Source organism: Brassica napus, chromosome A6 (assembly GCF_020379485.1).
Source record: "Brassica napus cultivar Da-Ae chromosome A6, Da-Ae, whole genome shotgun sequence".
In the NCBI taxonomy this organism is placed as follows: Eukaryota; Viridiplantae; Streptophyta; class Magnoliopsida; order Brassicales; family Brassicaceae; genus Brassica; species Brassica napus.
The window spans coordinates 16,366,692-16,394,290 of record NC_063439.1 but is presented as its reverse complement, the minus strand read 5'-3'; the positions used below and the strand labels follow the sequence as shown (position 1 = coordinate 16,394,290).

At 34.0% G+C, this 27,599-nt stretch overlaps 2 protein-coding genes across 2 annotated transcripts; one reads left to right on the top strand and one right to left on the bottom strand.

The window, feature by feature from the left end:
- The first annotated feature begins 1,801 nt into the window (after positions 1 to 1,801).
- LOC106351767 (probable calcium-binding protein CML47) lies at positions 1,802 to 2,599 on the top strand. Its single transcript, XM_013791517.3, has one exon. It carries the CDS (start codon positions 1,890 to 1,892, stop codon positions 2,445 to 2,447), a length of 558 nt encoding a protein of 185 aa, XP_013646971.1. The 5' UTR covers positions 1,802 to 1,889; the 3' UTR covers positions 2,448 to 2,599.
- Positions 2,600 to 19,013: 16,414 nt separating this feature from the next.
- Positions 19,014 to 25,595, bottom strand: LOC106351766 (11-beta-hydroxysteroid dehydrogenase-like 3). The gene is made up of 6 exons (XM_013791516.3): positions 24,819 to 25,595; positions 22,999 to 23,191; positions 22,704 to 22,789; positions 21,592 to 21,723; positions 21,339 to 21,467; positions 19,014 to 21,231 (listed from the first exon to the last, which is right to left on the bottom strand). The coding sequence occupies exons 1-6, from the start codon at positions 24,999 to 25,001 to the stop codon at positions 21,022 to 21,024; spliced, it is 933 nt and encodes a 310-aa protein (XP_013646970.1). The 5' UTR covers positions 25,002 to 25,595; the 3' UTR covers positions 19,014 to 21,021.
- Between the last annotated feature and the right edge of the window lie 2,004 nt (positions 25,596 to 27,599).

Below are 27,599 nucleotides of genomic sequence, written 5' to 3'. Positions count from 1 at the left end.
TAATATCCGATGTGGGACTTAACTTGTTATCTCACATTTTCTCCCTCAAGCTAAGAACCACATTCATCTCATATGTTTCCTTCGGCGAATCATCTTCGGCACCGCCTTGTACCAGTAATCGCAGGGCTTTCTTTTAGAATGTTTCTCCCACAACACATCACAGGTTCCATGATCTTCTGACGTTTCTGCAACATACTTTCTTTTTCCTCTTCTACCCGTCTTTACTTAAAAGGTATTTTAGTCTTCTTGCATCTCTTTGTCAAACCGCTCTGATACCAATTGTTGGGATTGTGAAATCCCGTGTCCAACTCTTTCTTATCTTATTAGTACGATATTGTCCACTTTGGGCTTTAGAAACTGGTCCGCATGGATTTACTTTTGGTTTCCTTCCCAAAAGGCCTCGTACTAATTAGAGTTGGATTTCTCTTTATATAATAGATTTTCTTTTGTCTAATATCCGATGTGGGACTTAACTTGTTATCTCACAAATTCATCGTGGGTCGGAAACTGAAGAGAATTTCAATATTCCACATAGCGAAATAATCCAAAGGGGTCTGTCTAGCTATTGCTATATTGGGTCGTTGAATGAAAACGAAAACGTCATCCGGAAATTGCATGGAAATTTACATGAACTGGAGTCCAAGATAAGGAAAGACACTAGCTCCTACTTACTTTTCAACTTTAATTTCTAAAATTATATCTTGGGCATAATCAGAATTGAATTTATTTTTCTAATTCAATATTATATAGAAATGCAAATAAATTATTAACCAATCATTAGAAGGTGCACTAGAGAAATTTCGGTACAATTCGAGATTGAAAAAAAAACAACTACTTTCAAAATAAGACAACGAAATTACTGACTAATATTATGGTTATGGTTATATTCAGGAATTTTTAATGAATATAGTATCTGCTTAAATGTGTTTCTTAGTTTTTCTCTTTATGTTATTACTAGGTGTTTTGCCCGCAATGCGGGCTTAAACATTTCATAATTTTTGAAAAGTTATTTGTACACTATCTTTATTATACTAAAATAAATCTTAAAATAACTCAATATTATGTTTTAATTATATAATTAAATAAAATTATTTGATTAATATTTAATTATATAATTTATATTTTTAAATTTTTACTAAAATACTTTGTTCAGATAACAATACAATATATATATATATATATATATATATATATATATATATATATATATATATATATATATATATATTATCTTTTTTTTAATTATATTTTTAGATTTTGGATAATTCATATTCTATTTTTAATTATAAAATTAAGAATTTTATTTGATTAATATTTAGTTATATAGTTTATTTTTTTAACTTTTTACTAAAAGAATTTTTCAGATAACAATACAAAATATACAGAAATTATCTTTTAAAAAAATTATATTTACAGATTTTAGATAATTCTTACTATTATTAATATTAACTAATTATCTATTCAAATCAATTAAAATTTCGTTTTTATTTTTTAATTTATTTATATGTTTTATTCATTAAGGGTATAAACGATATTAATCACTCTAACTTTTAACGTGAGAGCTCGATTCCAAAAATTTACTTCGCAAATAATAGTATAGATATAAGAAAATTCATTTGCGGTGAATTTTAGATAGCATTATTGTTTCTGTTCTCACAAAAGAATTGTTGTAGTTTCTCAACAATTTCCGTTGACTTCTCTCGCGGACTTTATGAGTAAGATTCGTTTTGGTCTTTGTAAAAGATAACTAACTACAGTAGAATGTAAAACACCTCCTATAAAACTGGACCATGCTCAACGCACTTCTTATCCATCCTTCGAAACGAAAGAGAAAAAGATTATTATCAAAAACTGTTTATGGTATTCCACACAAATAAATTTAAACTAATATGGAGGATTCGTCTGCTCTTAGCCCAATCTCTCTTCTCACCATTGCCACCTTCTTGTTCATTCTCAATCTCATGATGATGATCCAAGACTTCTCTTCATATTTTCCCTATCCTCTACAGCTCTTCTTCTCTAATGCATACATTCTCTTTGCATCAACAAAAGACATGAAGATAAATATGATCGAGCTCCCAATCATTAAGAAAGTTTTCGTACCAAGTCGAGTAGATAACAACAAGATGTCGGTGGAAGAAGTCAAGGTGATGATCGATGACTCGGAAGTCTTATATGAACGTTTGATAGAAGAAGGGGAAGAATACTTACTCGAGAAGACTGAAATGACGGGTAAGGAGATAGTGAAGAAGGCGTTTAGACTGTTTGATGAGAATCAAGATGGGTTTATAGATGAAAACGAGTTGAAACATGTTTTTTGTTTATTAGGATACGACGAGTGTACAAAGATGGAGTGTAGGAAAATGGTTAAGGTTTTTGATGAGAATAGAGATGGGAAAATTGATTTTGATGAGTTTGTGAAGCTCATAGATAAGAGTTTCCCTTGAAACAGACCGAAACAAAATTTAATTTTATGTTCAAACTAATTGATGATGACACGTCTAGTATACTTTCCTTTTTCTTTTTGTCGTCGTCTAATAACGTTGTACTTGCCCATTTCTTTTGATTTACACTTCATAAAAAGTTATAATTACGAATAGACAACATGCAGTAACGTAAATTAACTTGGAAGAATAAATAGCGGAATTTATATTCGTTATGACTTTGTGTAGTGGTGTCCAGTTTGGTTTTGGATGCCGTCTAATTTGTCCTTTTCTCAGAATAAAATAATATTTAATCTCTAATATATGTAACCAATTTAAACGGTTCACAGTTTACAGATTTATAGCAATAGGTTATAAATATTAAGTGTGAACTCGCGACAAGATTTATAACATGTTACTTTATAATATAAAGTGTGAACTCACCACAACAGAAAAAGAAAACCATGCGAGTATGATTCAATTTTAACGGTTTATTCTTTACAGTTTCTCATTGGCAGCACCGGCCCAGTATAAGATACTGCCTAAAAGCAGAGTAAAAATTTCTGCCCATGACAGGACTCGAACCTGACAAAATCCTTGATTTGAAGCATCTAAACCATTGTTTCTACAAGACGATTTTCAGTAATTGATGCTCCTAAAACTACTAAAATACTAGGTGATTTTCCTATGATTTAAATATACACAAAAAAATAATAGTAATAAAACAAAATAATTTACTATTATTTTGTTTCTTTTACTTAGAATTTTAAATTGTTTTATAATTTATATGAATTAAATTGAACATTTTCTACTATTTTAGTTATACATGCATTTTGGATTATATATAGTTTGGTTAGTAGTTATTTGATTATACTGGATTATGTATATTCCTTTGAATATCTATTCTTTTGAATTGAACTATAAAATATTAGTTCTAAGTACATTAATTTTATTAAATTTGTTAGTTTCATATGGCTCGGTTATTTTAGATTTTGTATTATTTTTTGTACAAATTTATAGTATTTGGTATATGTTGTTTTCTTTTAAACAAATAGAAAATATAAACTAAAATTCTTTCATATTAGATCTACACAAACAATATAGCAGATAATCTTTTGAAATATAATGCAAATATATAATTTTCCAAACAATTAATTTATAATAAATTATTTTTAATTATAATTTATATGTATGCAGTGAGGTAAGAGGCATGCACCAATCCGACATATAGCTAAATGGTGGGACGACTATGACAGCTTGTACTACAATGCCTGGCATGCGTTACCATTGAACCCATGCGTTTTGTCGATAGGGAAGTCGTGAAGAAGCTAGGCCTTCATTCTGACTTGAAGGAGATGTTTAGAGAGTTGGGCATGGGCACTATGGATACTAAGTCATAGGATCTCTACCCTGATTTAGTCAGACAGTTCATGGCCACGGTTCAAATCATTTACGTCAACGAGAGGGTCAAGAGGTCAAACGAAGGTACTTTGACTTTCTTGATCAGGGGTATTAGACTTCTGTAACATTTACGGGTCCCATAACCATGTGTAAGTACTACAACTGAACCTCTTATTTGGAAGAATAAAGTTATTCAGTGAGAAATTTGAGTGATATCATCCGCACTTATCTACTTTTATTTACTATGTTTTACTCTGAGACTATCTATTATGTTGTTATCAACGTGTATTTCTTAAACTTAGATTTTAGGTTTAATTGGCGCAACCGGGAGCTTGGCCTATTGTCTTAATTGAAACTGAGATGATCTAATCAACTAGTCACATACGAGAGTTGGTCTAGGTGGTTAGAGAACATATCAAACCTGTTCGCTAAAGCTTACTTAGAAGTAGTATCGATCAACACTCCCCGTGGATTTACATATGAGAGTTGGAATCCTAGGTTTAAGCATTAGAAAATCTTCGCAGCGAGAGTTGATTGATTAAAACTTGTGTCTGAGTTCAAGAATGGTTCTATAATAAATCTCTGGTAATCTATTTAGTTTGCCTTCCTATTGTACCTGAGATTTCACCACATTATAGTTTCCCCTCATCGTCGTAACTTACACACTATTGTTTAATTCTCAATTTACTGCATTTTATTTTTTACTGTTCTAGCTTTATTTCGAAAACAACGCATCTATTGTGTAATCTTAGAGTTTATGTGGATTCGATCCTTAAGTGCTACAACTGAACCTCTTATTTAAGAGAGTAGCATAAGGTTAATTTGAGCATATTAGATAGCTACCTTTTCATAATTGAAGTAGATATAATCAATCTGATTATCTAATATGGATCTCGGATTTCAACTATCGTATGTTAATCGCAAGAAAGTGTCGATCGATGATTCGTTAAGAACATCGATCGATACACCTTTTAAAATATCGATCGACAGAGCTGTTGCTGCGTCGATCGATGCTTCTTCCAGAAAACTTTACGGACATGTTTGATTTATATTCTATAACTCACTAGATCAACTCTCGTCTCTATCTAGTCAGTTAGATCATACTAGTTTATTTTCAGGTATTGGGTCAAGCAATAGCTTGATCTCAATTAATCCTAAAATCTAAGTTTAAAAGATGATCAATTTTAAACTTAGCTTTAAGAACAACTAGATGAAGAACTATGTTTTTAAACACCCTAGCAACAGTTTAATTCAGTATTACATGTATCAACCTATTGAGAACCCTAAACCTAACAGCAAGAACTACTCAGACATATTCATAAAGCACATAGTTATGATGGTCTGTATAATACTCAATAGATAAATAAAACAGAACAAAGTAAGAAACAAAGGGAGTTTAAGATCTTCCCTCTCTCAAGGTGTACAGATCTCTCTCTCCAATCCTAAGCTCTCTCTCTAGAATAGTATGAAGCATAGCCGTCAACAATGGCTTAGAGACAATAAAATAGGGTTTCAGGTCATCCAGGGTATATTAGTAATATGTGGTGACTTCTGGGCCTAAATTAGTCACAAAACAGGCTTGGCCGGTTTTCTGGGATCACTGTCGACCGATACCAATGATGTTTCATCGATCGACAGTCCTTCATCTCCTCGACAGCTTCCTCTCGCAAGGCAGACTGACCACTCTTCAGTAAAATTGGCATAACGTCTGCTACAGGATGCTGATTGACCTCAAACCGGTGGAATTGGAAAGCTAACTCAAAGCTCTATCATTTGTCAAAAGATGGGCTGAATCTAACGGTGGGAAGGGCTCCATATATAGCTACACATCTGATACGTCTTTGCAGTTATGCACCTCAAAAGGCTCCAAAATCACCATATTTCTCTAGAACGTACCTGAACCTGTAAATACTCTAAATAGACTCTATATAGTAGTAAATATATATTAAAATACTTATATACCATGGCTGATAACTTAGCAAATCATATCCGACATTCCCCTCTACCAACCTCATTTCTTAACATAAATAAAAGTGAAGGCTTTACCTTGGGAGTATCGATCACAGGATGCAAGAATTTTCAAACAAGCATCTGGACATGCAGGTACACATTAGTTCCTATCCTCTTTCTCTACTAATTTTCTCTCTCAGTCAAGGTCTGCTTATATTTGCAAGATCATTGACCAAGATTGGATAGACTTCCATGAATCAAGACTTAATGGTGGTTGCCACCATGTCCTGTTCACTTCTTTTTGACATATATCCTAGGATTATTTGTGAAGCAAGCCTTAATGGTTGTAGCCACCAAGTCTTGTTCTAATCTTTTACCTATAGAATTCATATGAAGCAAGCCTTAATGGTTGTAGCCACCAATTCATGTTCGAATTCCTTCCTAAACAAATCTCTATATATATATATATATATATATATATTATTTTTTTCGAAAATAGAAAGAGAGAGGATGATAAATCTATCTACACAAGGCTTTACCTTCCAGACTTGTTTGAAGAATCCGATCCCATGTATACCAAGCCCCAAGACAAGCACTTGTGTCAGGTTTAGTGTTGGAGGTCAGCTATGGTTCCTTTAAACAATCTCAGTAAGTGTAACATAGTTGACATGTTAATCCACTTTAGTATCTTTAGTGCTATCTGCAATCAATAAGTCTAGAATGGTGCTAAATAGTGGTTAGATAACAAGCAAAAATATAATAAGTTCATAATCTCCTTCTTGACTCAATAAAAACTTCTTTTTTTGAAAATATGATTTTAAAAAATTCATGAATAAACTAATGTCAGTGAGTACCTCCTCCAAACTTAAATTTCACTGTTCCCAGTGATATTCAGTCGAAGATTGGTTGGTTAGAGAATGAATAAGAAGTACTAAGTTGGATGTTAGACAATAGAAAAGAATGTGTGTACCCCTCTGTCTCGAGTGTCGATCAATATACACAACAATGTATCGATCGATATAAGCGCAACACCGTCGATCGACGTAAGTACCTCTTCGTCGATCCATAGCGCAAAAACAGAAGATTTATGTGCTAGCCGAAGCATATCAAGTTGTCTATCTCATCATAAAATCAGTATCATTCAGCTATGTTAGCTCTGTTAGACAATCCAAACACATGCAAGGTTAGCAAAATAGATAAATTCCAGTCATAACATAGAATAATAAGTTCGAAAGAAAATCTTAATAGTACGAATATAAAAGAAAACATAAGTATATAGGGATAGAAATATGAGGACTAGTCCTCATCAGTGGTGTCGTCGCTGGAGATGCCTCTGCGCTGGCGTGATGGTCCTGCTGCCAACGGTGAGCAGGCTCACACACTTCTCCTGCTCGAACCAGTGAGAGCATCGACTACGATGCGCTGGAAATCTCTCTCAGGGCGTGTAGACATGTATGGCATAGGTGGGAATGGTGGGAGTGCGGCCTCGGGCTGATGTGACTGAGGTCCTCCAGGTCGCTGGACCGTGTAACGGCGTGGCATGATCGCTGGGGTTCGGAGGAGGCGTGGGTCAGGGCGGAACTGAATGCTGGCAAGGCCATGCTCGAAATCCGTGAGTGTACAAAGTGGCAGCCTCACCAAGTGTGTGCCACTCTCATCCCTGAAGCACCAGTCGCGGTCTTCCTTGAGCTGGGTGCTCGTGAGATGTGCTGCATCCATGTAGACGATCCGGTCATCCATCTCAGCATCGTCTAATGGAACTCCTCAATGTATGAAAATCGGGGTAACTAGGCTCCCGACCGTCTCCTTCTTCTTTCCCTTTGACTGGAACGACTTCATCTTGAGCTTGACCAGATTCTCAGCAAAGACGGCTCCAATGTTGGGCCACACGTCGTCTGAGGGCTCCTCGATATCCTCCATGTGAACCAAACTCCTCACCGCGTAATAGACCAATGTGAGCCCCTTCATCCGAACCTTACTAGGTTCCATCTTGCACAACCGAGTGTTGGGAAGGACCTTCATGAAGTAGTGCAGAGTCGGGTGACGGATGTCCGTCTGAAGAGTCTTGGCGGATTCGAAGAAGACAGTGGCTATGTGTCCCCAAAATGTCGAGATCCCTACAAAATCGGGTACGACGGCGTGCTGACGCTCGTTCTCGAACCCATATATAGTGCAGAGGGTCGAGAGAGGGACTCTGTAGCGGATGCCGCGAATGAAAAAGGTCAAGACACCCTCGTTAGCTCCCTTTGCCCTCTCGTGGGCATAGTAGACGTTCACCGTGGCCATGAACTGACGGACTAACTCCAGGTAGAGAACCTGTGGGTAAGTGGCCATGTTCCCCATACCCAGCTCCGCGAACAAGTCCTTGAGGTCGGATTTGATGCCCAAAGCCCGGATTACGTCTGGATCGACGAATCGCGTTGGCTCGATGCAGACTTTCAGCAACTCATTGTAGAATATGTTGTCATAGTCATCCCAAGTGTCCTCGATCGCACGTTTTCTACATTTCGAGCTCTTCGCCACTTTGTGTGTTTCCTCGAAGTGGTCAAAGAGCGTAATAGGTTCGTCTTCGCGCTCGCGTGGCCAAGGGTCCTGGTCGCGGCCGGTGGTGGTAGCGGAGCTGTGCTACTGCCACCTACGTCAAACCTCCGCTTCGTCCTCCTTTCATACATCTGCAACTAAACACCATAAACGAAAATAGGAATTCAGTTCGGTTTGATGGTTTGGTGCAATATCGATCGACGTTATCTGGTCGATGTCGATCGATATTCGTTTGTGACAATCGAACAATGAAAGTTGTGTATCATCGGTTGATTTCACCTTCGCGGAAACCTGCAAAAACCCATTGATGCAATTCGATTTGCATGGCACATATAATCGGTTGAATCAATCCGTAATCCCTATTCTATCACTCTTTGAGCATAAATTGATCTATAAGGGCCCGAAAATCCCGGTTCTAGCTCATTCTCCATTTCAACCCTAGCAAGAACAAAAATTTAGAAATTTTTATTTTCATACCATGATGATGCGTGAGTTAAGCGATCTAAGCGAATAGGGGGTTTGAGAATCAAGTGGATTGAGCGAAGGAATCGTCGGATTTGGCCAAAAAACGGGAGAGAAAAGAGATGGGAATGTTTTCGTAGGGTTTTCGGGTATGTGTGAATGTCGACTTAAGTGTCAACTTAATATGAGTCCGCGTCTGTTCATTTAATATCGATCGATGACGGATGGTCTTCGTCGATCGACAAACGTTATGTTTTCCGCAGAAGTTTTTTTTTTCTTAAAATTCTATAAATTCGAAAACTGAAAATGGGTTGCCTTCCATTCAGCGCTTATTTCAAGTCCTTAGCTTGACTCGATGTTCGATTTTTCTAATTATCAGGAAGGGGGTCTAATTTTATAGGCCCTATATTTGGCGGTTTAGCCCAATAGTGTTTTACTCGTTGGCCATTTACCGTGAATTCGTCTCCTTTATTATTTATTAGCGTAATGGCTCCATAAGGATTTACGTTCACAACAGTGAAAGGACCTGACCAACGAGATTGGAGTTTTCTGGGAAACAGCGTTAGCAAAGAGTTATATAGCAGCAACTGATCATTGGGTTCAAATTGTCTGGAAATGATTTTTTTTTATCATGATATGCTCTCGTTTTTTCTTTGTATATCTTTGAACTCTCATAGGCTAAATGTCTAATCTCATTCAGTTCGTTGAGCTGTACGAATCTCCTTTCGGCAGCTGGTTTGATGTCGAAATTTAATAATTTAATAGCCCATGCTGCTTTGTGTTCCAGCTCAACCGGTAAGTGACATGATTTTCCATATAGCTGGTGAAATGGGGTGGTTCCTAAAGGAGTGTTGAAGGCAGTCAGTCCGATAAGCCCAGAGTGCATTGTCCAACTTTCTAGACCAATCTTTTCTAGATGTTCCAACAGTCTTTTCTAAGATTTCTTTGATCTGTCGATTTGAGACTTCTACCTGCCCCCTCGTTTGTGGGTGGTAGGGTGTAGCAACTCTATGGTGCATTCTGTTCTTACGGAGTAATCCTTCAAAAAATTTGTTAATGAAATGGGATCCACCGTCACTTATGACTATTCGGAGAATTCCAAATCTCGGGAAGATAATGTTTTGAAAAGTTTGATAACTACGGATGCATCGTTTGTTGGGGAAGCTACCGCCTCGACCCATTTTGACACATAATCAACCCGTAAGAAGAAGGGAAAGGACCCATGAAATCTATTCCCCAACAGTCGAATACTTCTACTTCTAGAATAGATTTTTGTTCCATTTCATGTCTTTTACTGATTTTTCCCTTCGTTGACATCTGTCGCATTGTGCTATGAATACATGAGCATCACAGAACATAGTTGGCCACCAAAATCCTGCCTGAAGAATTTTTGATACCGTTTTAAAGGTTGCAAAATGTCCAGCGATGCAGCGTCTATACATCCCGTCAGAGCAGTGTTTGTAGAGATATGGTTCGTCCCAATAATATCTTCTAACTTCTCTCAAAAACATCTTCCTTGTATAACCTCTCAACTCTTTGGGTTCTATGTCAGCAGCTAGATAGTTCACTATATCAGCGTACCAAGGTCTGGTCTTTGAACCTTTCCCGATTGCGTGCACTTCCCGATGCAGACTTTCGTCTACGGGGAAATCATTGTGAGGGTGCAGCTTCTTATACGCAACATTTACTTTTACATCGAGGGTGAGGGTTATGGGATTTATTCCTTTATTTGGATCATCTGGAGTATCGATCGACATAGCTTTGTCGATTGCATCGTTGTCGTCAATCGACATTTCCTTAAAAGTGAGACATACATTTCCGATGAATGAATCCGTCTGGTAAACGTTTTCTGTTGGCAAGAAATCATCGATAGGAACGTCATCTTCTATTCGTATTCGGGAAAGATGATCTTCAACCCTATTTTCTACTCCTCTTTTATCTTTAATCTCAATATCGGATTCTTGGAGTAGAAGGGTCCATCGCAGGAGTCGTGGTTTCGCATCTTTCTTTTGCATTAAATATTTGATCCCAGCGTGGTCAGTATGAACGATGATGCGCGATCCAACCAGGTATTGGCGGAACTTTTCAAATGCATAAACTACAGCAAGCAATTCTTTTTATGTTGTTGCGTAATTCCTTTGTGCCTCGTCGAGTGTTCGACTGGCGTAGTAAACTGCATGTAGTTTTTTGTCTTTCCTTTGGCCTAGAACTGCACCTACAACGAAATCGCTCGCATCGCACATAATTTCAAAAGGAAGATTCCAGTCAGGTGCTTGTACAGTGGGGACAGTTATCAGGGCTTTCTTTATCTCCTCATAAGATTTTACGCATTCTGGTGTGAAGTCGAATTTCACTTCTTTACAGAGGAGGGAGGTGAGAGGTCTAGCGATTTTACTAAAATCTTGTATGAACCTCCTGTAGAATCTGGCATGCCAGAGAAAACTTCTCACATCTTTTACGTTTGTGGGTGCAGGCAGGCTGGTCATCAACTCAATCTTTGCCCGATCTACTTCTATACCAGCAGTGGACACTTTTTGTCCTAGGACGATTCCATCGTTAACCATAAAGTGGCATTTTTCCCAATTTAGAACGAGGTTCTTTTCTTCACATATTGCAGAAACTTAACATAGGTTATCGAGACAGTTTTTGAAACTGGATCCATACACATAGAAATCGTCAATAAAAACTTCCATGAAGTCCTTAATCATGTCTGTGAAGATTGACATCATGCAACGTTGGAAAGTGGCGGGAGCATTACAAAGACCAAAAGGCATTCTGCGGTAAGCGAATGTTTCATAAGTGCATGTAACAGTTGTCTTTTCTGGATCGTCAAGGTGTATAGGGATTTTGAAAAATCCGAAGTAATCGTCAACAAAACAATAATAGTGGTGATTTGCCAATCTTTCTAACATTTGTTCAATGAAATGTAAAGGGAAGTGATCTTTCCTTGTGGCAGCATTCAACTTCCTATAGTCGATACACATCTAAAGTAAAAGTTCCCGGACAACGAAGCTCCAATCGCATCCGCGGGACGATCCACTTCCTCACAATCGCCAGGAAACTCGGTCGTGGTCTCTTCGGTATCGGGAGAAACCAGGATGGGATCCCAGAATCCCTGGATCCTCCCATCGATCGGAGGAATGAGCGCCTCAGCGTGAGCAAGGTCTTTCATGCCGTCCTTCATTACCCTCATCTCCTTCTCGAAAACGTAGTCGTCCGCCTGCGTCTTCCAAAGACTCCCGACTGAACTGCGATACTCACGGTAATCGCCCACCAAAGGGTAAGCGTCCTTGAGGTTCCCGTACTCGATCTGGAACTGAGAGGCACGATTCTTCATCGCCTCGACGATCTCCCTCTTGCCCTTCCGTTCCTCCTTACGAACGGCCCTCGCATGATCACGAGCGAGTTGCGCATCTCGCTCCAACATCTCGCCTTGCATGCGAGCAAGGTCCCTCTCCGCTTTCTCCGCTTTAAAGCGATAGACCATGGCCTTTCTATAGCTCGCCTCAAGGGCCGAGCCAAGCAAGTTCAGACCTTGCGGAACCAATTAACACGTTTTAAGCGGGAAAAGAAGTAGATAAGACAATCGCCAAAATTCTTGAAAACTAACACCGTTGATGATATGAGACCCTTCCGCGATGACTTTCGGCCTTCCTGATTCATTCGTAGGTGGTGGAGCATCGAAACCCGATGGTAGATCGGCAAAAAAATCATCAAAGTCCAAAATAGGGATCTCGCTCGTGCCGCTTTCATCGCCGTAAGCAAGGTCCGGATCCCATCTTGGAAGCATAGAATCATCCACTGAAAACTCTATGTCACCAAGGTCAATATCTTTCCCCTTCAAAGAGTTCAACCCCGTCGTAACCGTGGGAGCAGCGTCGGGACCTTGGTCATCAGGCTCGGAGTCGCTTCCTGTTTCCACGCCCGAAGCAAGACCGGGATGCGAAAACCTCAACGCCTTTCAAACTCTCTTCGGTGTAAAGGAAGTCCAAAAAACGGACCGTTCCTATCCCTCACTGCGATTATATCCTCAGGAAACAGAGCAAGCAGATTAATGAAGGGACGATCGTTCGGCAACCTCCGGAACAATGGGATACAATTCTCTTCGACAGACGCAGCGTCTATACGAACAAAGAAGAAAAACCTCTTCCATGAGTTGAAGTTGGAAAGAAACCCTTTGACCACTGACATGAAGTTCCGAGGGACCAGCCTATACTTGTCCGTATTCCGGACGATCTGCAACCTGAAAAGCGCTTCAAAGTGGTCGACGGTAAGGGAGAGACCATGCTCGTAGCTCAAAATCAGGACTCCGACGAGGTGCTGGATGCTAAGGGGGTTCAGTTGACTTATCGCCACCTCAAAACAATCCAACACACGGACGATAATTTCGGAAATCGGGAACCACAAGCGGCAGCGCACTACGAATGCTTTGTAACAAGTAAAGTAACCCTCCGGGGGAATACTAGCGTGCTCTCCTTGACGAGGAACCCGGAATTCCATCGTATCCGGAATTTGGTAGAACGACTGCATGATCCGAAGAAACTCGCTAGTGCTCCTACTTGGTGCACCTTCTTCGACCAAACGATGGTTCATAACCGGGAACGACTTCTCATTGGGAGGTGTAATCGAACCATAACTCGCAACCCACCATACCTCGTTCTCAGCCGTGTCTACTGAATGAGGCACGAATTCAATCTTCGGCACTAAGAGCTCCTCGCAAACATTCGCGGACGAGGATCCTTTCTTCGAACTCCTCTTCTTACTTGACATTTCGTATTTTTAAATGGAATCAAGAAGAAAAGGATGGAGAGAAAGAGAAACTCTTTCAAGAAAGCTCCTTATAAGAATAAGCAAGTGAAAAGATTATGAAGAAGTTACTTCCCTTCTTATAGGCATGAGAAATTACTATTTACCTGCGGACTTTTGGACATGAACTTCACTCAAATACGCCAATCTCGCCTGAACTCACCATACCGCACGCTAGAATCTCATCGGGAACCCGCGATTCTACCGGGCTGGGGGCTAACTGTTGGGGTCAAAAACGGTTACGACAAAGTTAATATCCAAACCTCCGCAAAAACAAGTGTGAATCTCTTTCCGCGACAGATTATACAATGATCTCGAGGAAGAACCTTGTTCGAGTCCCGGTTGTATCAAACACAAGCTGTCCCAAGGTAACCGAAACATATCTAAACCAGCCACGGATAGGCTCGAGTGTGACGATCGGAGCACGGACAAGCCAAGCTCAGTCGCTACGTAGCGACCAAGCTCGAGCCAAGCTCGTAGCGACCGATTGCGCGCCCCGCTCGGTCGCTAAGCCAAGACGGCTTAAGGGCAGAAGGGGAAAAGCGTAAACCGACCTAGGAGCGAGTATATAAGGAGTCCAAGGCGAGAGGCATAGAGAGGACTTTTTGACAGCATACTTAGCACTTAGAGAAATTAGGCAACTTTCCGTTTTTGTTATTTCGAGCTGCGACTCAATTAGGTTTAGCCGTCTTAGGGTTGCTAGAACTAGGAATCTCGCCGACAGCTCTCGAGCTCAGGCTTATACCTTGTTGAAAATGCTCATACGCAAATTTGGAATAAGACTTCTCTTTGCTCTCTTTTTACGATTTCTTATACTTTATCGTTGCTATCTCGTGTTCTGATTGCTTGGCGTGTGGTATTAGCAGATATCCGGGACCTCTGGGAAACTAGGGTTCTCCTACTTTCCTAATTTAAACGGAAATCGACAGTGCGAATTTCAGTTCCCACAGCCATCTACATGTCCATCCATTCACTCTATGCATCAGCTTATCTTTTAGAAAAGCAAAAAGTTTGCACTTGGAGCCACTTATATCCTTCGAGATCCCTAGGTAAGTACCCATTCCACCTTCGTTTTGAATTCCCAGTGCATCTTTAATCTCTTGTCTACTTGTTGCATTAATTCGCTTACCAAAGAGTAAGGACGATTTATCAAAGTTAATACATTGGCATGATGCTTTACATACTTCCTGACTACTTTTATTACTTCTTCACATTCACGGGGCTTTGCCTTATAGAAGAAAAGGCTATCATCAGCAAAAAGAAAGTGGGACATCGACGGACACGAGCGTGTAACACGCATCCCCGTTATCTTCCCTTAGCTCTCTGCATGATTGAGAAAGCTAGCGAGCGCTTCCGTGCATAGAATAAAAATGAAAGGAGACAAAAGATCACCTTGGCGTAGGCCTCTCTACCAGTAACAATATTTCTTCTTGGCTATCCATTCATGAGTAACTTATATTTCACCGACGTAATACTCCGCATTATCCAAGTAATCCATGTTTCTAAAAAACCCATCTTACGCATGACAACTTCAATAAACGACCATTCCATCCTGTCATATGCTTTGCTCATGTCCGTCTTAATGGCCTTCCTTTTACTACGTCCACTTGGTTTAGTTCTCAAAGCGTGAAATATCTCTTGAGCAATCATAATGTTGTATAAAATTTGTCTTCCAGCAACAAAGATTGACTGGATTTCTGATATCAAGCCTGGAAACACTTTTTTTAATCTCTGGCATAAGACCTTAGAGATTATCTTGTAGCTGACGTTGCACAAACTAATGAGCCTAAATTGAACCATTTCAAGAGGCTTTGTTGTTTTTCGGATGAGACATATATTCGTACCATTCAGTCCATTCGCCACCGTCCCGTAAAAAAAAAAAAGTAAAAAATCACTTCTTATGGTGGTAAATGACTAGGTTTATAAAGAAACGGCCACGGGTTCGATACTTCGATTTCTTTGATGTTAACAAAATGTAATTATGATATTACCCTCGTTTTCTTCCTCTAAAAATCCTTAAACCAGCCGCCATTAACGATTCATTCGAAAATAAATCTAACAGCATTAATTAGTAATAATCATCAAACTAGATCAACACCCGTAAGACAAATTAAAAAATATATTTAATATTTAATTGAAATATTAAATATATGGATTTTTATATAACATAATCTAACCATTGTGAAATCATATATGGAAGAATATGTTTTTAATTTGTATAATTTTTTGTTTTTAATTTGCAAATAAAAATATATAAATTGGAGTTAAAAAGAAAACATTTAAATAGTTGTAAACAGTTTTATAACTTATGGGACTAAACACATGAAAATAGTTACTCCACCTATTACAAATCTTTGAATTATGATAACTTCACTTGTATATGTATAGAATCAAACGCCTATATGAAAACTATAGACACCAAACTATATAGGGGAAATATAGGGAAAAACTGTAACTAAAGTTAACGATAGTGGACCATTAGTTTGTCAAAGGTCCGTTTGTATAATAAGATGACCTTATACAGACAATCTATAACCTTTTTGGTTTAAAAAGAAAAAAATATTAGAGATTATAAATAGAAAAGAGAAATAGGAATTCGTCCATCTCAGATTTCTAATCTAAATTTTTTAGAAAAAATAGTTTCTACGTAGATGAATTTTACACTAATTCTCATCTCATAATTTTGTTTTCATTCTTATCTCTAATTATTACATTCCTTATATTTTTATTATGTTTGAACTCAAAATACCTAAATTCCAGAGTACAAAATCGCATATCTAATGTATTAATATTACGGAAATAATATTAATTATATGAACATATTTCATTTCCAATAGTAAACAGAGTTAATCGAAAAATTAATTGTAAACATAATCATTAAGCTATTATTGGTAACTTATAAATCTGATTTTCAATTTCAAATACGATATTAAATGTTTCACCAAATGCATATAGTCAGCTCCCTCATTTAATCCGGTAACTATAGTCATTTCAGTAATCCATAACATATTATACATCTACATATGGCATATATTGTAATTTTCTAGTAGAGGTTGGTCTATTAAAAAAGACCCATAAAGAAGCATGTAATAATGACATCTCATCAATAATTGTAAACTTGTGAATATAATACTAAACAAACTAGGATAAGATCCGCGCCTTGCGCGGGATTAAGTTATTATTTTTATTATATTTTGGAGAATGAAACAATAGTTTTGCTTCATTTGGATTACGGGTGTTCAATCCGAATATCGGATTGGTTTCGGTTCGGTTCTGTTTTTTCGGTATTTGGTTAGTAAAATATAACTACTATTCTAAATCCATATTTACTTTGACTTTAGTCTTTCACATACTTTTGAAAGATTTCAACTGGACGACTAAATTGATCAGCCAATTTTATTGCTTTAAATCATTAGTGTTTATATATATATATATTATTTAGTTTGAATATTTATTAAATAAAAATTCATATGCGTTATATTTTATGATCATTTGTAACTTATTATAACAAAAAAATAATCTATTGATCACAAAATTTTCAGAGTGGGAATATTCAAATTTCTAATAATATATAGACGTTTTGAAAAATTCAAATATAACATATAAGAAAAAATATAAATGTTTTTATTATATATTTAATGTGATTTTTTAATATCTTTCAATAATATAAAATTAAAAAAAAAGAACTAAGATACCAAAATTGTTATCAAATATTTATTATTCATAATAATTAATTTTCATATATACGTTAATCATATTAGGTAATTTCGTAGCTTCTAATTAAGGAAAGTGCAAAAAAATTTTGGTAGATTATTTATCAATTCGATAGTTAGTTTAATAAAAAAATATAATGTAAGTCAAGATGGACCAACCTATTTTTCTAAGAATAGTATATTTTATATAGTCATTTATTAAATGAGAATTTATAATCATACAGTTCTATGATCATTCATATCATTTTATAACTGAATATTTAAATCATCGATAACAAAATTTTCAATGTGAAATCTTTAATAAGTTTATAATTTATAAATGTTTTTGAAAATTCATTGAAAGTTTTAATATTAAAATATTTATGTAATCTTATGGTATATAGTATAATATATATATATATGTTTTATTATTAAATGATATTTTTTACTCATATGGTTTTAAAATAATGTGTATCTTCTTATAATATTAAATAAAAGTTCATATTAATACAATTTTATGATCATTTGTAACTTATTATGACAAAAAATAATCTATTGATCACAAAATTTTCAGAGTGGGGATCTTCAAATTTCTAATAATTTATAGACGTTTTGAAAAATTCAAAATATAACATATAAGAAAAATTATAAATGTTTTTATTATATATTTAATGTGATTTTTAAAGATATTTTAATAATATAAAATTAAAAAAAGAACTAAGATACAAAAATTGTTATCAAATATTTATTATTCATTATAATTAATTTTCACATATACGTTAATCATTTTAGGTAATTTCGTAGCTTTTATTTAAGGAAAGTGCAAAACATTTTTTGGTACGTTATTTATCAATTCGATAGTTAATTTAATAAAAAGTGTAATATAAGTTAAGATGGACCAACCTATTTTTCTAGGAATAGTATATTTTGTATAGTTATTTATTAAATAAGAATTTATAATCATACGGTTCTATGATCGTTCATATCGTTTTATAACAAAATATTTAAATCATCGATAACAAAATTTTCAATCTGAAATCTTTAATAAGTTTATAATTTATAAATGTTCTTGAAAATTCATTGAAAGTTTTAATATTAAAATATTTATGTAATCTTATGGTATATAGTGTTTAATATATATATATATATATATATATATATATATATATATATATATATTTATTTTATTATTAAATGATATTTTTTACTCATATGGTTTTAAAATCATGTGTATCTTCTTATAATAAAAATGTTAAACCATTGATCATTAATTTTTAACATAATAATTTTAATAGTTTTAGTCATTTATTGTCGTTTTTAAAAATTCAAAATATAACATATACGAAAAAATCTAAATTTTATTTTTATAGCTAATTTGATTGTTTAATTTATTTTAATAATATAAAATTAAACAAAAAATGATGGAGGAGATATACATTGTTATCAAATCTTTATTATTTAACTCATTAATTGTCATATATATATTAGTCATTTATGGTAATTCCGTAGGTTTTATTTAAGGAAAGAAAATATCATATCATATCATTATATCATATAGTTTGACCAACTTATATATCTAACAACATATAAAAATCGAATGTGGACCTACTTATTTTTCAATTGAATGTAATTGACTACCTAATTGAGTGCCAACTATGCATTGGGGCTTCTTTTAATTAATACAAAATTGAGGTTACATCTTTTCAAATGTTCCTCAATTAATATATAAGGGATGTTATTCTTCTAAAATGTTTCTCTATTAGAAGTAAGGGATCCACACCTAAGGAACTCATATTTCTTCATATTTAGAAGCTATGAGCAAAACACTAACACCTACATACTTCAAATCAGCATTATCAACTCCTCCAACGTTTATGAACATAATGGTATCATCCGCTGCTTACACAAACAGCACAAAATGACTCAATACACTAGCTAAATTTAACATATTCATCAACTCTAGTGGAAATTAGGAAAAACCCTAAACCCTAGAGACACAGGTCGAAAATTTTGGATTTAATGGCGACTAATTTTAGGATCTTCAGAGGAAGAAGAGGATGGCAATCTCGTAAATTCAACATTCCTGCTTATAGTATGGTGTCGGCCTTTCATCTCCTATTTACACGATTTTCAGACTTCGAGTCATACTTTCTTCTTGCTTCTACGAAAAAAATGCAGAATTATTTATTTTTCTCTTTGAAATCCAAACCAGTATGTTATACTCCTACCATATTAATCAATAAACTTATATCTTTGATTTACTTTTCTTGCTTTATTTATTTATTTTATGTATTTGTAGTATGACGAACAACCATATCTTTAATCTTATAAAATTATTTTTAAACCTTATAAATCATTTATAAAAGTATTAAAATATTTATAAAGCTCTATATATCAGTTATAAAATTGATAAAATAATGGATAAGAATTTATAAATTATTTTAAAGGCATATAAATCTATTATAAGAGTTTTAAATAATGCATAAGTGATAATAAATATTTTAAAACATTTAATCGCATTTTGTAATAAAAGTCCTCAACTAAAAATGGATACCAAAATAATCCCTCAACTAAAACAAATTGACGAAAAAAACTGTAACATCCCAGTTTGTGGTATGTGGAAAAGCTTAAGAAAATTGTTTTGGCTACCTGTATCATTAAATTGGGCTTACCTTTTTGGGAACACTTCCGATTAGAACTCCAGGGTTAAGCGTACTTGGAATGGAATAATGAACAGATAGGTGATCTATCGGGAAGTAATTCGTGATACCATGCGAGTGAGGCAAAAGAACATGGAATGGTCGTGATTTCAGGGTCAATAAACATGATTAATGAGCCTCCAAAACAATTAATGCATTATCCGTCGCAGGGAATGGATCCCACGGGCCGAGAGAGCAGGCGTGGGAGGCCCATTAGTCGTAGGCGGTCGAGGCGTTACAAGTGGTATCAGAGACAAACCCAAACGAGTGTGGAGTCAGTGAGGGCTCACACTAACATGGGTAACGATCTCGGTGTCCAACGAGGATGTTGCGTTCTGAAGGAGTGAATTGTAACATCTCGATTTCTAGTATATGTGGAAAGGATTAAAAGAGCATTGATTTGACTACTTATGTCACTAAAGTGCGCTTACCTTTTCGGGCACACATCCGTTTAGAACTCTCGAGTTAAGTGTGCTTGAGCTAGAGTAGTAGAAAGATAGGTGATCTATCGGTAACTGATTCGTGATATCGAGCGAGTGAGGCCAAAGCACGGAGAAGAAACATCAACTTTATTTCTGTTAATGTATGTCACCTTCCGTCTAAAATACCGTGAAAGATTGTGACAGACGTTAACATAATTAAAGTTGAAGATTTCTTTTGTCGTTAGTTTATTAGTTATTTTACGATCCATCTTTTAGCTGAGGAGTTTTATTTTAAAACCACTTTTATTTATAATCGGTTGCATATACACACTCAAATGATCATATTTTGTTGCAAAGTGTTACATCTTATCTCAGAATTATTACATAGTTATTCATTGATTTTTTTCTCTCAATATGAACATTTGACAAATTAACCTTTTTTGTTCACCAAAAAAAATCACACATTAAAGTCATAATTTCTGTTTTAATAGGTAAAATGTGAAAAAAATGCATAGGAAACAATCACTTCAATATAATACAAAGGTAACAAAGGTATAAATTTCATATCAATTATAGGAACACAACCATTATTGAAAACTTGAGATCTTGGATGGATTTGATATGATCATTCGCTTTTGAAATAAGAAGGTTTGAGATAACGATAAAATAAATATTTGAGTGAGTATTCAACGAATTCAGGACATAAATTTTTCACTAAAACTATCCATTTCGTCCAAGATGGCTCTTCTATGTATGTCTCTCCTCTAGCAATACCTCTAAAGATTGCTTTTGCACATTTTTTTACTGATTCCGACAGGATAAAATCTGAACCGTACTATATTTTTAATAAATCATACAAAAACACATAAGTTAATGTCAATAAACACATAAGTTAAAATCCGGATGTTATAAATTATACAGTATGCAATTGTTATTACGTACCTTTTCAATGAAGTGAGGACTGGTCATATTTGTTGCTATAAATCCGGGTAAAATAATTATTATTTTGATATCCGGACTTAGTTCAACTCTCAATGTCTCAAAGAATCTTAATAAGGCTGCTTTACTTGCCTACAACATTAATAACCAATTATCAAATATTATGTAACTATTGTTAAGTCCCAAACATTTTTTCCTGTATATTAAAATTAGATCAAAGTTATTTATATTTATTTGATCTATGAGAAAATCTTACTGAATAGACGCTTGACAATGGCAAAGGTATATTTGCTGAATTAGAAGTATTCACAATGATTTTTCCATTGCTCTTTCGAAGATGAGGAATTGCAAAGTAAGTGATGTATGTTGTGCCCCAAAAGTTGATATCCTTCATATACACAAAATTAGGTGAAGTATTCAATATATATCTGACAGGTGATTTGAATTTGCGTTGTAGTGCCCAACATTGCGTCTCATATTATATCTGAAGTATTTAACATAAGTAATGCCCAACATTATGTCTCATGGGAAGCCATTAGTCCATGTAATTATAACTCCTAACAAAATAAATCTTCTTATGAATATGGGTAATTTAATGAACATTAACCGAAGTTAGTTCTGAGGGTTGCCACTTTTGCAACTCATTTTCTCCATTTCATATTAATCATAGAATCATTTATATGAGGGTGTTCTTAAAATGTTACTCCCTCCGTTTTTCTATATAAGACGTTTTAAAGAAACTTTTTTGTTTCAAATTATATGTCGTTTTCGGTTTTCTATGTAACATTTATTAATAATTAATATTGTCTGACCAATAATAATATATCTTCTATTTTTTTATTGGTTGAGTTGTAGTTAGGTATATAATTAATGATATTTTTGTTTAGAAAATATAAAAAATTAATGATTTTCTTAATGTATGTGCATAGCTGTAAATTGATTTATATTAAAAACGGAGGGAGTATTTCCTTTCTTTTCTTTTATTTACTGTTTGCACTAAATATAGCTCTAGTGAGAGACATAACCAAACTTATTAAGCTCTAAAAGCTGGGATATATTCCTTATTTGAATCTATTTACATGCATGTTAACATATTATGTATATTTTAAATATTATCAAACTATTTCAGTGTTCTGAAAAGATATATGATAAATGTAAACGCAAATGAAAGGATCAATGGGAGTATTCGTTTTTATTTAGAAAAATAGAGTTTATTATTTTTAAATAGTTATATTACTTTGATTCTTGGGATGCACATTATTTTAACGTGTTTGACGCAAATAAAGTCAAACTCGATAACTCAAGTAATTATAAATTTACCATATATGTAACCATTAAATGACTTGTAAATGATCTCAAGAAACTTACCATTATATGATTAGCGTCTTGAACTTGGGTTAAATCCTCGAAAAGAACAGTCTGAAATACACCAGCATTGTTGATCAGGTGGTCCACTGTCTAAATACGATAACTTGATTAGATTCATGACCATCTAAAGAACTTTGATAACAAATTTCAAAATATTTACTATATCATTATTTGTGGCAGATACATTTGGGAGATGTTATCTATGTGACATATGTATATGATACACAAATGTATTCATATATATAACTGGTACTATATGTGTTGGTCATATATTTTAATTTCCTATAGTACTTACGTTTTCCGAAATGGTGAATCGTCTCGTTGATGAACTTCTTGCAGTCATCAACATTAGCAACATCACCAGGTATGATAATGACATTACTAGATCCTAATTTCCGTGATGTTTCAGCTACCATCTCTAGACGATCCTCTAGTCGATCAACGAGAGCCAAATATGCTCCTTTCTTTGCATACTCGTATGCGACGTGCTTTTTATTACAATCCAGCAAAACAAGAACGTAAAGACTATCAACCAAATATAATATATACAACAATTTATGTGGATCTATATATTTAGTTTTCTAGCCGTAGTTAAGTTAATAATGTTATAATAATATATGTTTTATTATTTTTGACAAAACAAATTTGAATTTAATTTAAGTAATAAAATAACCGTTTGATGTCAAAAAAATTAAAAATGCTAATTTTTTTTTGGTAACAAAAAAACTACTAATATATACTTCATTATTATTATAATATATTATGCGTTACAAATTTTTCAAATAACTATTTACTATTCACGGTGGATAATCTATATCATCAAATCACTTAGCTACAAGAGGCGACTCAATCCAAGACCTGTTAGAATATCATCAAAAACAAACTATAAACCATATAGACCAAATCTATACAACTCATGTGGAGTAAAGCAAATAAGAAAAAAACAAAAGGTTTATAACAGATGAATCTATTTATTCTCAAATATTAGTCGTAGAATAGATTACAAAAAAATGGCAATAATCAATAGCAGAGTTATTCTTGGGTTCACGAATCTATAGGTTCACCAACCAATAATATTTAGTTAATTTATATTTAGTATCTTAAAAAAAAGAAATAAAATATTGTCAATTTATATCATGATTTAAAAAAAAATAGTACTAATTGCAAAAAAAAAATTAAAAAATATTTTTAACGCCGTCAGCAAAACACTACTAAATCCTAAACCCTAAATCCTAAACCCTAAATCCTAAACCATAAATCCTTGGGTAAACTCTAAACCCTTGGGTAAAACAATAAATTAACCTTGGATAAATCCTAAACTCTAAATCAAATACAGTAAACAATAAATCTTAAAAACACTAATCCATTAATCCTAACCCTTAAACCCTTGGATTTAGTATTTATAAGATTTAGTGTTTAGTGTTTTTGATTTAGGGTTTAGAATTTATCTAAGATTTTATGGTTTACCCAAGGGTTTAGAGTTTATCTAATGGTTTAGGGTTTACGATTTAATGTTTAGTGTTTTGCTCACGGCGTTAAAAATATTTTTTTAAAAACTTTTTTTTGCAACTAGTACTATTTTTTATTTATTTTTACTTTGTTTTTTAAAATCATGATATAAATCGATAATATTTTGTTTTTTTTAAAAAAGATACTAAATACTCCATCTGTTCCTAAATATAAGATGTTTAGGTAGAAACATACATATTAAAAAAAATATTTTTTTGTCTAAAAAGTATCATTAAAACTATAAATTAATGGTATTCAACTAATTACAAAAATAAACTATTAAAATATATTGGATACACAGTTGTTAATAAAATAAAAGTTACCTAGAAAAATAAAAACATCTTATATATTAAAATTCTGTAAACCATTAAAATTCTGTAAAACATCATACTTTTAGAAACAAAGAGAGTATAAAATAATTAATTTCTATTGGTTCGTGAACCTACGAGTTCACCATAGACTAACTCATGAGTACGTTTTCTTGGGTCTAACTAATTACTTGGTCTTTTGCACACAAAAAAAAAAAAAAACTAAATTACTTGTTCTTCCTCAATAAAAAAATGAAACTTGAAAGAGAGAAATAAGCCTAACACAAACTTAACCAACCTCTCCGATGCCGGAAGAAGCTCCGGTAATTAGAGTTACTTTCCCAGATACGTTTTCCAAGCAAAGATGCTTATAAAGACAAACTACAAACTTGATCAAAAGATAGTATGGGTAAAAGAGGAAGAGAAAGATTATGGTAAGAGGAGGGAGAAAAAGATTGAGAATGGTGTTAAGCATATCCATGTTGTTCGTTTGTAGAACCAACACCACTATGTACCTCTCTACTTATTCTTTCCATTAAAATGTTCATGAGCTTTGAATTATAAGAGAAGTCTACTTGAGTAGACACAAAAAGTAGAATGGGAGGAATGTAATAATCCCCGAGTAATGTTAATGCCGAGAGTCTGTTGGTCGTTAAGAAGTTGTAGCTAATTTAAGTGGCGTACCTGTGTAGTTACCCTTCGTTTACGCTCTTATTTTAAAAGTATTGAGTGATTTGCAAATTTTATAAAATATAATATAGAGTGATTTGAAGGTAATCTAAATGAATGCTTTCACGTCTCGATTGTTATGCATCTCATGCACTAAGCTAAAACATGCATTTAAAATTTCTGAAAATCGTGATGAGACTTTTATTTAATGATGAGCTGGACACATGATGTAGATAGTTGTAAGAAACTCCATGTGACTTTAGTGTTGGAGAGTAATGCGCAAGAACTGGAAGCAGTTATGTTATTTGTTTAAATGTAACAAATTTGTCTACATGATTGATGATGATTTCAAGTCTGGGCCATCGCATATAAATTTCACATTTAAAAACAGTATATAATCCATAAATCCAAAGACTGAAGACTCCACAATCCACATAAGTCTTTACAATAAATCATAAAAAAACTTTTTATCTACATTGTTTAGTCTGAATTTAACATATACTAGAGTATGCACGAATTCAAAGATAGGTTATCTGAAAGACGTTTATAAATGATCAATAAGACGATTACAAAAAGTTTTTAGCTGAGATTTTATGAAAAGGTGTATTTTCGGCAAGAACAAGGTCAATAGAGGAAGCCGTAATCTTGTGCCGAAAATTGTAAGTTTGTGACTATGTCATCTCGGTCTTTGGCGGATCAAATGCTGAGATGGACCACTTGGTCTCCAAAAAATCTCAATTAGACCCATCACTTTATTTATTTATTTTGTATTTAAATTTAAATAGAAATCTATGTTAAATAACTGAAAAACCTAAGGAGTTAAACATATTTACTAACCTATGCCATTACTATCCAACCCAATATCCGACCCAGATCCAGACCCGAAATCCGACCCAATCTCCTTCTTCTTCCCCCATTTCTTCCCCATTCATAGTTCTTCCACCATAATACAAAATCAAAAAATTTCTTCAACCATCCACTAATTTTCTCTTTCTTATCTCAAATCGATCAACCCATAATCATGTTTAATCAATTATATCATATCCAGAGTCAAATTTCATCTTTTCCATCCGATATTCAAAATAATGAACAACGAAAAGTATTACTAGTACAACTAGTACAACTCAAACTAGGACAACTAGTACAACTCAAACTAGTACAACTTCTACAACTCGAATTAGTACAACTAGTACATATTGAGTATGTCATATTTATTATTTGAAAAATCATTTTCTTATGTATCATCACCATGTTCATTCTCACAAAAAAAGATGACATGGCTTTGAGAAATTATGAAATGACATCACTTAATTATGAGATGTATAATAATTTCATATATTTATTGTTTTCGGCATATGAAGATGCTAGAAAAGAGAATGATGTAGAACCAATAAGACATATTGGTCTAATTTATCCCGCATGCATGTGTCAAATATATGAATAGTATATTTTTAATAATATTTGATTTGAAATTGATACGTTTACAAGTTGTACTAGTTGTACTAGTTATACTAGTTGTACGATTTTCGGAAAAAGATCATCTTCATCTTTTTGGTCTTGAGGCCAAAAAGCTAGATGCAGAGCCAGAAAATTCTTCAAACATTGTTCTAAAAACGCGAGTCACCGGAAAGAAGAAAAAGATTGGATTTGATGTATGATTTTTGTGTTTTTTTTTTGCAAAGAATTGTTTTAATCGTGATGAAATAACATAGTTGTACTAGTATTTGAGCTGTACCGTCTGTACATAGTTATACTAGTTTAATCTTTCCCGCTTGCATCTGCCAAAAGATAGTGCATAAGCCATCACGAGTTTGAAAAAAAATACATAAACATTAATATTTGGTATTTGGACTACGACAATAATAGTTTAACCGGTTTAACTACAGTAGTACTATTACTAGTTTAATTGTGGCAACACTTGATTTGTGTTTTTCTAGTGCTGGTTAGTAGGTTTCTCGCCTCAAAGTTCATTTTCTTGATATGGAAATGAAAATATTAAAAGAAATAGAGCAATTGTAATCACATACACAAGAAGAACATGGTGAAACTTGCATATTTTGATATAAAATATGATATACATATGTTTGTTGTATCTACAAATTTGATTTCAAATAGTTTTTGATTCTTATGTTTGCAAATTCGTACATTTCACTCAGTTTATTATTTAATTATATTTTATAATTTAAATTGTTTCCTACAAAAAATAAATCTTCAAAAATTTATGAAGTTTTTTTAAAATTATAAAATTTATAATCTCAATACCATCAGTTTTTTTAATATCTATTTTTTAATAAATATTATTTAGTTTTACGTGTTGTATTTACGTACCTAACAAATTTTTCTCTTAATTTTATCGACTTTGATTTAATGTATTTCAACCAAAAGAAATAGATAATAGGTTAAACTACAC

Coding starts and splice junctions, on each gene's coding strand:
- LOC106351767 (XM_013791517.3), top strand. CDS start 1,890: ATGGAGGATTCGTCTGCTCTTAGCCCAATCTCTCTTCTCACCATTGCC.
- LOC106351766 (XM_013791516.3), bottom strand. CDS start 25,001: ATGGATATGCTTAACACCATTCTCAATCTTTTTCTCCCTCCTCTTACC. Junction 21,724..22,703: donor AAGACGCTAATCATATAATG/GTAAGTTTCTTG, acceptor GTGTATATGAAG/GATATCAACTTTTGGGGCAC. Junction 21,232..21,338: donor GTCCTCACTTCATTGAAAAG/GTACGTAATAAC, acceptor TTAAAAATATAG/TACGGTTCAGATTTTATCCT.